General features: G+C 37.2%; 5 protein-coding genes across 6 annotated transcripts in view; all 5 read left to right on the plus strand.

The window, feature by feature from the left end:
• Positions 1-16,060, plus strand: part of LOC118279163 (protein Wnt-5b) — a 56,450-nt gene that overhangs the window by 12,488 nt on the left and 27,902 nt on the right. The gene's annotated exons all lie outside the window — the stretch shown is intronic.
• Positions 4,965-5,559, plus strand: LOC118279168 (probable salivary secreted peptide). Its single transcript, XM_035598711.2, has one exon. It carries the CDS (start codon positions 5,021-5,023, stop codon positions 5,354-5,356), a length of 336 nt encoding a protein of 111 aa, XP_035454604.2. The 5' UTR covers positions 4,965-5,020; the 3' UTR covers positions 5,357-5,559.
• Positions 5,681-6,232, plus strand: LOC118279167 (uncharacterized). The gene has a single exon (XM_035598710.2). It carries the CDS (start codon positions 5,784-5,786, stop codon positions 6,120-6,122), a length of 339 nt encoding a protein of 112 aa, XP_035454603.2. The 5' UTR covers positions 5,681-5,783; the 3' UTR covers positions 6,123-6,232.
• LOC118279165 (uncharacterized) lies at positions 10,092-10,631 on the plus strand. Its single transcript, XM_035598707.2, has one exon. It carries the CDS (start codon positions 10,134-10,136, stop codon positions 10,551-10,553), a length of 420 nt encoding a protein of 139 aa, XP_035454600.1. The 5' UTR covers positions 10,092-10,133; the 3' UTR covers positions 10,554-10,631.
• Positions 15,093-15,951, plus strand: LOC118279166 (probable salivary secreted peptide). Its single transcript, XM_035598709.2, has one exon. The coding sequence runs from the start codon at positions 15,132-15,134 to the stop codon at positions 15,489-15,491; it is 360 nt and encodes a 119-aa protein (XP_035454602.1). The 5' UTR covers positions 15,093-15,131; the 3' UTR covers positions 15,492-15,951.

The raw sequence follows: 16,060 nt of genomic DNA on the forward strand, positions 1-16,060 counted from the left end.
GGCAACGTTGTACCTCTCGCCTGGCGTTCAACACTAAAGCTATGTTCCAAGTTGTTTGGGTGTACCAAACACAGAGATAAATGAATATTAGCAATTGATAATGGATATTAATCAACGGGGTTAGATATGGATAGAGCAGACTTCCTCATTGGTGAATTGATCGGTGATAGGATACTATACTATATAGTAATATTGGTTGTATTCCAAAGTTAAGTGGTTGGTGTACACAGCTGTAATTCACATGGTTTTAGGACCTGTAACCGAATTCGATCCTAGTTAACGAATAACGGACATTTGGAAATTTTGGCAAGAATTTTATCCTTGCTACGGACGGTATACGTTGTTAATCTGTAAAAGTCAGACGGCTAGAAGCAAAATGAAAGTGTCAACAGCTTTAAAATAAAATCTAGACTACGCAGTACGTCCTTAGGGATGTGCCATTGCACCGTGGGGGCTCCAGAGCCCTTACAGGTTTACCAGGGTAGTTTTAGTGAACTAAAAATTCGTTATTCTCTAGTCTTTTATCCCCAAAAAGCTAGGGCTCTAGGAGGTGTCCCCCGTCATCAAAAAACAAGACTAAATACGCCGTACGCATACAGTTAAGTTCGGAAACGAATAAAACGAACAAAGCTACGAACGGCTACTTAATTACAATCATTCATAAAAATACCAGTCTCACCATCCATTACCGACTTACCACACGAAATCCCCAATAAAAACTTCAGATAAATATTCAAAGTTTACGAGACAATAAACGGACGCATGCATAGCGCAGCTTCATAAGTGAATAATTAATAGAGGATACGAACCGGTCCGGCGAACAAAAACCGTTCCGATATCCCTTTTCATCTCATTAGGTCTACTTAAACATTATTACAGCCCATTATAATCACGCGTCTTCAAAGACGTGGTAACTTATGGCCTATGGTCCATACTCTATGGATTTATAGAGGTGATAATGTATAGTTTATGGTCGTTACGACGTTAGGTACCATAATGTTTTGTCTTTACTTATCTCTGGTTTTATCGGCGTTGTAAAGTATGTGTGAAGAGGTGCAGTTGATTTCGTATTTAAGACAATGTTTTATTGATTGCTGTAAATCTTTTTTGTATATGTTTGGACCAATTTGGAATGGAGAAGGGTCTTCAAACTTTTTTTCATGTAATAAGCCGGTAAACGAGCAGAGGGATCACCTGATGGTAAGCAATCGCCGCCGCTCATGGACACTCGAGACACCAGAGGAGTTACAAGTGTCGTTACCGGCCTTTTGGGGGTTAGGAATTTAAGGATTGTTGGGGAATCAGGGTTGGAAAGATTGGAAAGGGTAATAGTAATAGGCGTCCGGTAACCTCACTCACACAACGAAACACAACGCAAGCATTGTTTCACATCTGTTTTCTGTGAGGCCGTGGTATCACTCCGGTCGAGCCGGCCCATTCGTGCCGAAGCATGGCTCTCCCACACTTAACAGATGGACTTATTGCCTGACATTGTCCATATCTTGTATTAAGTAAGTACCTCGTATTAGAAGTCAGAACAACAATGAGATGGGAGACAAGAATGGCTTTTATTCCAATTTAGAAACAAAATGCATTGACCATGAAAGAACATTGAGATTAGATAACATGATAGATGGGTATAACTGACAGTGGTTTAACTGTTTTAAACTGTAATTAATCACTTCAGAACTACCCATATCTTTAGGAATACCTCTCATGATAATTGTTTTAATCTTTCCAATTCCAAAATTCAAACTGAAATAATTATAGCTTTGTCGTGAAGTAGGTGAGTACACCTCTATAGATCACATTTAAAGAATGTTCACGATTTTTACAAATAATATGGTCCCATATAGACAGATCTAATGACTTCTCCCGCTTTGGGCGAGGCGAGAGGGACTCTTACTGAATAAAAACCACCCCGTTCCTACTTCTGCTTTTCGATCCGAAGCCCCGCTAAACCCACTACGTAGTCCACAGCTCCGGATCAGGCATCAGCCCTACTGGGCTCCACCTGTAGTAAATGAACAACACTACCAACCTATAGTTTATACCAATCCAAAATACAAGATTACACACAGAATTAATCGTTAAAACCATTTCAAATCTCCAAAACAATTAGTTACGAAACCACAAGGCGCCATTAACAGATTATAAATACGCGGCGACAATTTTATATTCCGAACACATCAATCAAAGATGGCTGCCAAAGTCCTCTTGTCTGTTCTACTTCTATCAATTTCTGTGTGCCTGGTACTTGGACGCGCTCGCGGCAGCTTATCCATCGGCAATACTTTCGGGAGCCATTTAATTTATCAAGAAACTCATTATAAATACGGCATACCGTTTATTGTGAGGGATGAAGATATCACAGTGAAAGGTGTTAACAATGAGATTATTGAGGCAGTGGTGGTGAACGATTTGCAAGGAGATGGATTGAGTTACATCAAGACTGGTGGAGTAGGCCAACATGATGTGACGATACATTTGGAAAGCTCAAGGGGACATGGCTACAAGTTTTTAGTCGAGGTCTACGCTATGAAATACTATAAATAATTATTCAATACTTCAATATTTCGAGTGGCTTTAAAATCTGGATTTGTTTTTGATTAAAATCATTTGATTGAACTGTTCTTTCATTCATATTTTACTTACCTCTTAAAACTCTCAATAACGCAATCATACCTATTGGTATTGTTGATAATTTAAAAAGATCAACGCAGCAACACATGTATGTAACTATTTTCCATTTCCAATAAATAAGCAATCAGTGTCGATATGAATGAAACAAGCCACCGATTAATTATTTAACTGCAACCAATATTGAACATTCATCAATACTGTAGCCTTCGATAATTACAAACTAAATATTTGGATGTGTTTTCGCAGATATTAATACCATGTTACTTTTGATGTGCACTGTGCAATGAGATCCGTGAAATAGTTTCAACCATATCAACAGCTATAGACAGTCTACTGTACTGCTATATTAGAGCGCGGTAGCTGGGCAACTGGCTGCCGCTCAACGTGTAGCGGGTCCGATACCCGCTCGGAGCAACTCTTTGTGTGATCCACAAATTGTTGTTTCTGGTCTGAGTGTGATGTGTATGTGAACTTGTATGTTTGTAAACGCATCCACGACACAGGAGAAAAACCGATATCACGATACCCTGTGGGAAGAGTAGAGGTGGCGACCTGGTGGCAATTGTATTTTGTACTACTTAGCTTCTGTCAGGCTTCGCTCGCGTTCCTGTGGGATAAAAAGAAGCCTAAGATTATTCCAGACGATAATCAAACCCTGTTCCAAATTTCATCTCGATCTCTTCAGCCGTTTTGACGTGTTTGATAAACAAACTTGCACACACACTTTCGCATCTTTAATATTACTAAGATTGCAGTCACCACACTAAGTATTGTAAACTTTCAATACAGTCACGTTTGCAACCATTAGAACAAGCAATCAGAACTAATCATAAGTGTCTATCAACCCAAACATAAGTAGCCACTTGTATTCTATTCAGATGATTAAATACTAACCAATTAATCTAATTAAAATGTCCTCTGTAAGTGATTAATATTGAATTGTAATCAAACATTTGCTCAGCACTGGACACGGACTAGAGTCCTAGACGGTTCAAGTAGAAATCCATTTCACTGATTAGATTTTGTGATTTGAGCTCTATATACATGTAGGTAAGGTATATTCCTACATGTTCGGTAAGGCACTCGCGATGCCTGTGATGTTGAAGGTTTGCTTTACTTAGGCTACGCAGAGACAGACTGCGGTAACAACTGTATATATGAAGCGATCCACAAAAACTTTAAAACGACTTAAAAATAAGGCAAACAAAATATAGTTGTTTACATTTGATGAGTCGACGTTTGGCCGCTACTTCACCTGACGGTAATCATGCGGCTTACGATGGAGCACATCTGCCTTTATGCAAACTATTCACTCGGGCTTTGAAGACACCCAGGTTATACCCATCAGGAAACACAGACTCAGGCAAAGAATTCCACTGCTTAGCAGTTCACACAAGGAAGCTTGAAGCGAAACGCTTCGTGCGAGTGGGTGAAATATCTACCAGAAGTTACTTTCGCATTTTTAATATTCATTAACAAGGCTTTTGTTCATGAGAACTTATGAGAACGGGAAAACACACAATTAATTAAATCAAGCTATCTTCATAAGTTAAAGTAAAATTTCCCTATTTATGTGCCTACATCGCAAATTACATGAATTCTCAGAAATATATTGTAATACAGATAAATAGTATCAACCAAACTGTTTACGTATCGAATTATTAGGTTAAAATTCCCCGAGATGTGTTTATGACCATGTTCGTTAACTTAAGGGCATAAGGTTGATTTTCCAATGGCTGTTCACTAAGATATGATACAGTGACCTTAACAGCCTTGTCGACGATCATTCGCTCGTGTTTTAAACAATATTAGGCATGGTTTACATGCAGGCGGAATTGTGTTAAAGAATTTATTATGGTTAATTTATGTACCAAGGCTTTTTCACGCATAAAGTTTACTATGTAATTGCTTATTGTAAAGTAAGTAAGTTGATTTATTATGCGGTTACTTGTAACATAAAAACGTTGTTTTTATGATTGTTTAACAGTTTTATGCGCTTGAAGTTCCGTTAAACCGTATCAGTCATTTCTGTGATCTACATTGCATGTGTGCACTACTTTTACACGTATAAATCTTCAGCTTTCTATCTAATGTCAAGAAATAATTACGCATTGCTTGTACATATTTTTTACATTATTTACAAGACAAGTATATACTTGCTGTATCTGTGACATTATCTTTCGTACCATTCTATATATCAGCATAAAAAGCATCAGCTTTATTGACTCTTCTGCGGTTAACTCTTTATAATACGAACACTAAACAAATAATAAATCATCAGTCATGTAAACACAGTCTTAAATAAATGAACAACTGACCTTTGCACTAAATATCATTCAGTTACGGTTTACCCGCGACGCGAAACGGACAAACAGCCATGTTTAAACATTTACTAATATTGTGCGCCATTGTGGCCGCGGTGCACTGCAAAAGTGTTATCGTCGGACAAACTTGGGAACAAGCTGGTGTGAGGAAAGTCTACGAAACAACTGTATCAGCAAACTCTATACCGTTTTTCAAAAGGGAGAAATTCGTCAACTTTGAATTCCCAGATCAAATGTCGAAGATTAAAGGAATCGCTATCAAAGACCTGGATAATGGTCTTGCGGAGCCTTCTATCACCATGGGAGGCCTCGGATTCAACTTTGCGAACCTCAAACTGAAGAGTGAAAGAGGATCAGGATTCAACTTCCTCATAGAAATCTATGGATGAACCTCCTTTCTCCTTCTTAAGAACAATATCGTGTAACGTGTTTATTATTTTGTTAAAATGTGACGCATCGTAATGGTGTTTTGTAAATTGAACTGTGACAGAAATGACAGGTACTTAGTGCTACTCACTTATAATAATATTTTGATTGTAAACACTTCCTGAATTATTAAAGCGTCAATGAATTACAGTTTTAAACAGTACAATGGATGTTTTTCTTTAGTCAATCTTTTAACACATTTCACAAACAGAATTGAGGTAAAATTCCCACATAACTCCATGTAAACGCACTCTAACGGCCGGTGAGCTAAATTGTTAGCCATTTGACCTTTCCCTCTTGCATATCAATCCGTCTCATTCCCACACTGGCATTAAACAAACACATTACAAGCACACAAGTCGTGGAGGTTGCTCCTGTCGAAGAACAAAAATGTTTAAAGAAATCGTGATTTTGTGTGGTGTGATAGTGTTGGTCCAATCGAACAGTGTGTTCGTGGGCCATGTGTACGATCAAACTGGTTTGGTCCGGAAGGTTTACGATAAGATGGTTGAATCTACAGGCATTCCATTGATAAAGAGGGAAGAGGAAATATATTACGAGTACCCTGCTGGCGACCAGAAGATTAAAGGCATTGCCATCAAGGATCTGACTGATAGCAAGGCGCAGGCTTCTATCACTCGTGGAGGTCTGGGCTTTGGGTTCGTGAACATCAAGTTGAAAAGTGAGCGAGGGTCGGGATACAAGTATCTGATTGAGATATTCGCGTAACTTTGTGCTGTGGTTGTGAGCAGTCGAAATACTCATCTCGGAAAGTAAACAAAGTGCGTTCGTTGTTACTATGATGTGCTCTCTGTAATTAAATCGTTCGTTATATTTTATATTGTTGTCTAAATTATTTTAATTTTAGTTTTGTAACCTTCCTATAGTCTCTTTGTTCTCTTTTGATTCTTCCAACAGAAATAATAAATGTCTATATGTGCTCCAAGCATTTCACAATCAAGGTATCAAGTTCTCTTATCTCGAAATATTTGGTTATTTTAAAGTTATTCACATAGTAACTCTCGTATCTCGAAACTTGATATAAACTTTGACCTGTTATTTTCTTACTTACCTACATGTTGTTTAAATATTACACCTGCTAAGTTTGTAAGAGGTAGACAGATGTATACCTGTGCAATATAGAAGACCAAAATTTTTTTTTTTTATTTCCTGATAGAGTCTATTGCCTACCTTATACCATACATACATAATACTAATTTCTATAGATGTCCCAATTAGCTACGGTCAAACCGTATTCAAATCTATAGAATGAGAAATTCCTAAATATAATAACTACATATCCTAAACTGTAATGAAATGTGTCTTTGTTTTTGAGAGGGAAAATCATCCAATGACATCTCCCACCTTGGATGAGGCGAGAAGGAATGTCAATCTGTTACTGGCTAAAAACCACCCCGTTCAGTCTCCTGCCGAGCCGGAGCTCCGGTAACCCGCTAGGCAGTCTGCAGCTCCGGGAATTAAATACGTCTGCAATGCAACCTTGTTTGTTCGTTTATAATTATTTTACCGTGTGCCTAGCCTAAGGTATTTTTACCAGTCTACCTTGAGTGATGAGTCACACATTAGTAGACTACTTACTTATATCATACCTACGTGACATTTTATGCTTATAATGTTACGAGAAATTCTTAAAATCGGTTAACAGAAATACACAATTGCACATAATGCATACATATTAAGTGTTACAGAGCTGCATATTTACACTGGTGCCGGCCATAGTCCTTGGAGGGGATATGATTCTTGGCTTTAATCTGTGCTTTACTAGGGCTTTAGGAAATCACAAGAGGTATCTAAGTCCTTATCAAGAACCAGCTACATGCAGGTCATGTTCAAGCGACTGGTGATCTGGACATCATTAGGGGACGCCTATGTTCTGCAGTGGATGTCTTGTGACTGACATGCCAATAAAAATAATGTTAGGTTTCTATGCCAGAGTTGTGCTGTTAAATAATTTTAATTCATACCTTACTAGCTTATGCCAGCAGTTTCGTCCGCGTTCCCGTGGGATAAAAAGTATCCTATCACTCAAGTCAACTCACCCTGAATGTATACAAAATTTCGTCAAAATTCATTCAGTAATTTCAGTGTGTTTGACGGATAAACATCCATACATTCAAACAAAAAAAGAATCACATTATATGTAATTTTAAGTGTGATCAATGGGACACAAACGTATCGTCAAACATGTAACGTACAAAGATGATCTGTTGGTCTATAAAATGAATACTATCGCAGTTTCGTCACTTACGATTTACGGAAAATCCTTCAAAAACATTCCACTCAATGTTTATTTGTACAAATTAGAACCTAGGTACTAGGTAAGTATGTTACTAAGATGACTAAGATTGTAAATACTAATATTTCCTAGCTTAAACAGAACTGATTATTAGGTCTGAAACTAAAGACTAAACTGGTCCTTACTCCCACATTATGTCACATAATATCTTATCATAATTTCTTTAAAAGGATAAGTTAAATTTCTTACTAGTTGACTTACCATAACCACCCATAATGCTATTAAAAAAATCTAAATCAATAATTAGAACAAAATTTTACCCGTCTTTAAAATTCGTACCCATCGCACGCATCGTACGCATTCCTTATGACATCATCAGTAGGTACACGTTGCATATAGGTGTTGCTGGTGATGCGGTCTGTACGATGCAGAGCAGTGGACGCAGTTGTACGAGTTTCTATGCAAGACAAACTAAAATCCATTGCGTGCGATGCGTACGATGCGGGCCTGTGGACGCTTACCTTAAATCGAATTTTAAAGATGGGTAAAGTTTTGTTCTAATTAAAATTAACTAAAAAATACGTTTTTTTTAAAGGTAAACAGAGCTGGAGATATGTATTTGTTACTGATCGTTGATCGTTGCACACTTCTTTAGTCTCCATCACGGCCAAATTTGCCCTGTAAACCAACGGAAATCACTGATTGGTGTATGAGGGACCCATTGGTACCTTTGAAATGTTGTTACAAGAGCATTAAACTAGTTCTAAACTAAAACAACATACTTACTATATTATGTAATGTACTGCAAACTCATTGTCAGTCCGGAAATGTCAGTTTAGTGTCCATTATCGGTTGCTCCATTTAAGTAGGTACTCGTTTGGTATAGGCTAGTCTTCTTACTGCTAAAAGAAAATTGTTAAGTACTGTGCTAACCTAGGTCACCGGTGTTTATTATGTAGGGTAAATGCACAAAAATTGTGTTTAATTGATGTTGAAAATGTTTTAAATATTTTGTCTTCTAGTTTTTTTTAGTAAAATTACAACAAATCAACTTATAATAGCGGTTTACTCACATAAATATAGGGAGAAAAGCTCTACAGAAGGACTCTTCGGGGAGCAGCGTGGGCGGACACGACGACGTCGTAAAATATCAAAATTAACGAAATACAAAAAAAAATATTATTTTTTTTATCTCCCACATAAAATTCACAAATACCTTTTTCTTTAAACACGAGTCATATATTGGCTGGACACTTTTGTAATATGTATCCTACACATTCTGACTAAGAATAAATAAATTAATTCTAAACCATAAATTAATAAAATACCTAACTTCAATAAACAACAACAGCAATAAAAGGCCACGAAACAATTATCTTGATTTAATACCTGAATGAAGTAAGCACATTAGATCAATATTAGATATTCTAAGTATTTTAGATTAAGGTGTAAAATATTGATTCTGCGAATATGTGGTGTGACCGGGCCGAAACAATCAGAACAATGGACCATTATAGACGCATGAGTAATGTTTCCTTACTTATTTATTAATTTTTAACATATCTGGCTAAGGTATTGATCACAGTTACCGAGATACAGTATTGTAGGGCATCATTTAAATTCTACATGGTCTGCAACGCACGAGTATTGCAGACAATGGTGCCCCTTAACTAACAGGCGTCCCGGAGATTTACTTTTAGGTAAAACGGTGACCTGGTTTATGTTACTAAGATGACTAAGCCCGTAAATACTAACGTTTCCTAGATTAAACAGAACTGATTACCTAGACCTGAACTGAATGACCAAACTAGTCTTTACTCCCAGATAATTTCGTATGGATCAGTATCACAACATCTTCAGAAAGATGAGTTTCATTTATTAAGCTACAAACCAGTGAAAGATCATGTTCAACATGACTGCATCATATTCTTTCAAGTCATTCACTTGTTCGATAGGAATCTATGCATAAACTAATATTGTGCAGAGTAGACAGAAACTACAGTCAAGCCTATGATCTTTCAAATCGACGTCCACATTCAATGCCATTCATTTAATTCGTAAGATTCTTCGCATTCTCGTCATCATTTACGTAAACAGAAAATACAGAAAGCCTTAATCTTTCAAATAAAACTTCACATTAAATGCCGCCATCAATTTTTCGGTTAACCTCCATTGTCCTCCTATCATCTTTTACTTAATTTGTTGTACTCTAAGAATACCTTCATTTTCTGAATTTAGCTTAACTATAATTTTTATGCATGGTCACGACTTGATACCTCTATGTGAACCGTACCTAACTTGCTAGCTACATCACTTGTCTATATAAATCGCCATAAACATTATATTAGTTTTGTCATTTACAAGTTACTGCAAATTGGCCAATGCTGGGGAGGTATTATGATCTCATTTGAGTACATGTATCAGATGTATATAAGCGGTGGTGGCCCTGAGGCTTCATTCACTAGTTTGATTCAGATCTAAAAATGTACTCTAAGGTATTGGTAACTTTATTTGTACTGTACTTAAGTACAGTGGAGTGTAACGATATACACATTGGATATACGAATACGAGATCAAGAAAGGTCTACAGTGAATTGAAGGAAGCTGATCCTGCGTTGTGGAGGAGGACAGATGAGGTTACGATCAAAACACCTCCTCACGAGGTTATAGATTCCATACATGTGTCTGATTTGAGGGAAGAGAAGGATGGGGAGGCGTACATTACGAGTGGTGGCGTTGGTATGCCGTATGTGACCATTGCTCTGAAGAGTCCCACCATACTGCGTGGATATAAGTTCCAGATAGAAGTATACGCCAGCAGTACTGCCTCCAATGAGGGGTTGTTCAGCAAAAGCCCTTACTTCGGTGACGTTCAGCAGCAGCAGGTCTCTCGTAAGTTTTAGGAGTTGATCAAGATGTTATTGTGTGACGTTGTTATTGTGATGATTTTATTTATTCAATAAATATTTGTGTTTTTTTTTTATTTGGTTTTCTTTTTTTGTGTATTATTAGAGGAGTGATCATTCTACAATTGAATTTCGAGCGCATTACTCTCACATAAAGTGGACCTATCTCAAACTCATCGTTGTTGAAATAGATCACATAGAACAACATTGAACAACGGTCAATTAAAATACTTAACAAAAATAAATACATTTCTATCTTTAATTGGATTGTATTATGATCAGAGAAAATACTCCAATACTTAATTTTACTCCAATAAAATGTTTACTTTTCAAAACTGAGCAGGAGTTGTCTCTAACAAACCTGAAACATTTCAGCTTCGATCACTAATGCACTTGCCAAACGTAGAGACTGTTGTCCAAGTACTCTACGTAATTGTAACTCTTGAGGACACTCATAGTCCAGAGAGCTGTGTATATGACAGATATAAATAGGTAATTAACTAAATTCGTAAAGTATGTGAAACTAGCTTCTGTAAGCGGCTTCACACGCGTTTCCGTAAGATTAAAAATCCTATGTGTTATTCCAGACCATAATCTACCCCTGTTCCAAATTTTATCCCAATATCTTCAGCCGTTTTGACGTGGTTGAGACACAAACATACACAGACACACAAGCACAAACTTTCGCATGTAAAATATTAATAAGAAGTAAGATTATAAAATTATCAAAAGTCACCAAGCAGTAATAAATCACAACACGAATACTAAGCCCGATGCAAATATTACAATATTGGAACAACGCAGCGTTTCTTTACACAAGTTGTGTCATTATCGCATCAATCACCGCGATAATTTAAAAATAAATAAACACATTACTTACATTTACCCAAGTACTAGAGTTCTTAGAAGTGAATGAGTCAATGTCAATTTTGATGTCGCGCTCGTCATCATACTCACGTTTGTCTCTGATGATGACTATAACTGATTAATTAAATAGGTTATTCCTAGAACATTCATTATTAGATTATAAGTACCTACATACTTAAGCAGATGTATTTGTTATGTTATAAGATTTATTTGATCCTGAAAGACTAAGTAGGGGTGCGATTTGCAATGTTATGTAACACTCGTCATCATCACCAACCTGTTTTTGTCCATTGCTGGTCATAGGCCTATACAATGGCACGCCACTGAGGTTGATCTGCTCTCATTGCACTCTCCCTCGCATGAACTCATTCTACTACTACCAATATATTATAAGCCGGAGCTGCAGACTGCGTAGCGAGTTACCGGGGCTCCGGCTCGAAAAGCAGGAGTAGGAAAAACTTGTTTTAACTGCCTCAAAAAAAAAACACATGAACCATTCTATCTATTCTTGAAATACCTGGGTTTACCAAGCAACAATATTAACATACGTCAACCAAAATTCTACATGCATGCATGTACCCACGTAGACAGAAACCACGACTATGTCAATTCTAGGGACTAAACACCTACATTACCTCACCCTCTCAATATAGAGCCCGCAAAATAAACATGAAAACTAATTATAATAAAAACAATTGAAAGGTGACTGTGTACGAGGAAATTGTGACAAAAGGATCGGAGGAAAACAGCTGTTCAAACGAACTGTGACGTCACCGTGCACAAGTATAATCACCTCGCCGTGTATTGTACATTTTCCTATTAAAAGTAAAGTGAAGTACCGATGATATTGATATAAAGGATAGTTTTATGCAGTTCGAGCACGTTTGACTTCTGAATCGTGTAATCGAACGAAAGAAAAATTGCAAGGATCTGATGCATCCAGTACTATTACAAGAATGAACAACAAGATAGGTAGAATAGAATCAGGCGTTATTTTGCGGAAATCCATGCTACACTAACAATACATTAGATTTAAATTTTTCGCTGCCTTAACTGCACACCGCATGTTAAAAAATACATCTACAAGCGGAAATGAAAACTAAAAATCTAATGTATTGTAAGCGTAACAAGATAGGTTAAACCAAATCTAATTGTTAAACACGCTGCAGTCTATCGACTCGACAAATCTTTTTGAACCGATCACTGCTTTTTTTGTAGCGAGAGGTAAAAAATATCCAATAGTGTGTATCTTTAACTTTGTATCATAAGACCACGTTAGTCTCAAAGGACCACTTTAGACAGCTTATTTAGAAACACATTACAGCTGTTTAAAAATTATATTAGAATATGCTTAAAAACTTAGTTGTGGAAGAAACTTCATGGAATAAGCCGGTTAACGAGCAGTCGGATCACCTGTTGGTAAGCAATCGCCGCTGCTCACCCGAACCACCAGAGGCGTTACAAGTGCGTTGCCGGCGTTTTGAGGGTTAGGAATTTAAGAATTGTTGGAAATCGGAGATTGGAAATATTGGGAAGACGGGTGATGGGCCTCCGGTAACCTCTGTCACACACCGAAACATAACGCAAACGTTGGTTCACGTCGGTTATCCGTGAGGCCGTGGTATCACTCCGGTTGAGCCGGCCCTTTCGTGCCGAAGCATGACCCTTCCACGCTTGAGAAAGAACTAGAGCGGTATAGAGATATATAAGTATAGAAGCATATTATAATAAACTTACAGACTGTTACGACAACAAACGAAGTTGAACTCACTACAAACACATCACAATTATGTACTTACTCGTACCACCAATTTGCACAATTCATTCACACGTTTAAAGTTCTTAGTAAAGTATTCAGTTTATTTACGAATGGTCTTCATTGAAATAATTCTAAGCTATATATAAATATACCTTCATACTCCTGTTTATTATAATCTGTCATACTTTAAACATTTTTAAGTATTCTTTATGTATTCAAATTAAGTATTTCCCCTTTTGAAGATCTTTAAAGGAAATATGGTTCAACTAGCGGACCCGACAGACGTTGTCCTGTCTACACGTCTTTAATTAGATTTTAATAAGCTAAAACATTCTGGACCTTTTTGGTGAAAATTATTATTCAAATGTTATGACAATATCTAACGTCATTAATATTTGACACTGCGATGGTAGCGCCGTCTGTCGGATCCAATGTAAAACATTCCAAAATCAACAACTACTAATAAATTAAAAATTAACAAAAAAACTTTGTCCAGCGGACAAAATTGTGAATCTAAACCATTCTCAGATCCTCTTGAACATACACAAAAAGTTTCATCAAAATCGGTCTAGTCGTTTAAGAGGAGTTCAGTGACATACACACGTACAGAAGAATTATATATATAAAGATTTCCTTATTTTCAACACGAAATGTTTGGATTTTTTCATTAGGACAAATCCGTCACAACCTCCCATACTGCTGTAAAACCATGCCAAAGTGCGGCGGCGTGTCCCAGGGACATGAATGACTGTTTTAGATCCCGCAACGAAATAATTCAGTTGATATTATTAGAGGAGAAGAAAAAGAAAGCGATATTTTCCACTTCCCTTTGAAAAAGGTTGTTTAGAGTCCAGTGCATAGCAATCATGACTCGAAGCTGCAGACTACCTAGCGGGTTACCGGAGCTTCAGCTCGAAGCAGGAGTCTGACACTCCCTATTGCCTCACCCACGGTGGGAGAAGTCATTGGATGATTTTCCCCCTTAAAAGAAGCCTCTCCAGAAGCAAGCCTCCAGCCAGAACAGTTAGCGGCATAAGTTGGTCGATGGCTGGGCAACCAGCTACCTCCTGGTACCAGGAGTACCAGTACCTCTTCCTCCTTCTAACAAAATCCTCGAATGGGCTATAATTGCACTTCATAATTATTTACGGGTTTTTTTACAAACGTTATATTACGTAAAATAACACCAAAAATAAAATTTCCCGCTACAACGGAAGCCATTGTTGTCGTATTGTAAACTTGTTGATCCATGATCCATGACATTGAGCAAACCCGCGTCACATCACATGTCTCACATGATGGATACGTCTCTATACTCAGACGCTGTTTGTCCTGAGGACCGCTTTATGTAGAAGTGAGGCAAGAAATTAAAACAAAAGAAAGTGCAAGGAATGTCAGTTTGCACAGATGGGGCCCAGTAGGGCTGATGCCCGATCCGGAGCTGCGGACAACGTAACAGGTTACCGGTGCTCCGGCTCAAAGCAGGAGAAGGAACAGGGTGGATTTTAGTCAGTAAGAGTCTGACTCTCCCTCTCGTCTCGCCCAAGGCAAAGAAGTCAGAGGATGACTTTCCCCCTTAAAAAAAAAAAAGTGTAAGATAAAAAAGTGTAATACCAAGGTTAAAAATGTTTATTGGATGTTTTACGCAGTGGAGCACACGTAATAGGGAAATTAGGGTCTATTATGATGTCAAATAGTTGACTCGTCTCCTATTACAGTGGACTGCTAACTAGGAAATGGGACAGTGTACATTTATATCTGCTTGACCGTCGAGGAGAAGAATAAAAATCCTGATGTTAATAATTATGCTTTTTGAACAAATTAATTGTAAAATTTTCAATAAATTAATTAATAAATAAACAAAATGCACACATCGCACATAACACCGCCCGCTTCTATATAAAACATCTTCAACTAATTATCACTTCAGTGCTAAACGAACGAACATAATGAGAACATTAAGTGCCGCAATCCTACTCTGCGTGTTGGCTGCCGCCGCCAGCCAGAGCCACGACCTGATCCTGGGCCAGGCCACCTACGGTGACGTCATCGTCTTCAAAGCCGACGAATTCAAATATGGCTTCCCCTTGTTCGTACGAACGAGCATCGTAGAGTACCCTGAACAGGGACAGAAGAACTACGCCTACATCAAAGCTATTTACGTCAAGGATAATGAACGAGATGGCACCGGAGGCTACCCTTCCATCTCAGCTGGTGGCATCGGCCAGAGGTTCGTGAAGATCAAGCTCAAGAGCCAAAGAGGATCAGGATTGAACTTCACCATCACAATTTACGGAAGATACGTATAAACGCCACAACAAGGCTCAAGAAAGAGGCTGAATATAAAAAAGTGATATTAAAAAAAATAAACGTCATTCACATTCGAGGTGACCACTTTTAAATATTCTTTTTTTAAAGATTAAGGTGTTCGTCTTGACTCCATTTTGTTTTTTTATTTATTCCAATTTCCAAAATTATGTTGAGATTAATTAAATTATTATTTTTTTCTTTTTATTCATAGGCATTTTTTATAATAATTGTATTTTAAATGTAAATAAAATCTAAAATGATTTGGCGTAAAATTTTAATACTAGTCGATATTTTAAACGTTAAATTAATACGCGGGAAAGTTGGCATTGTACAGTAACAGATGAAATTATATTTTCTTAATTAATTGTTTTGTATTTAATTACTGATCAGTATTATAAAGTAAATGTTACTATTATTATAATAATTTGTTAAATTTATTAAAGTGCACTTTAATAACTACGAGTTTGTTTCAATATCTTTACCTTCAAACATTATTTTACATTATGGTAAAAGTACGTTTTGTTTTTCCAGATGATGATGAAAATAAGAAAATAAGTACAGTACAAAT

The sequence above is a fragment of the Spodoptera frugiperda genome, chromosome 14 (genome assembly GCF_023101765.2).
Source record: "Spodoptera frugiperda isolate SF20-4 chromosome 14, AGI-APGP_CSIRO_Sfru_2.0, whole genome shotgun sequence".
NCBI classification, from domain to species: Eukaryota; Metazoa; Arthropoda; class Insecta; order Lepidoptera; family Noctuidae; genus Spodoptera; species Spodoptera frugiperda.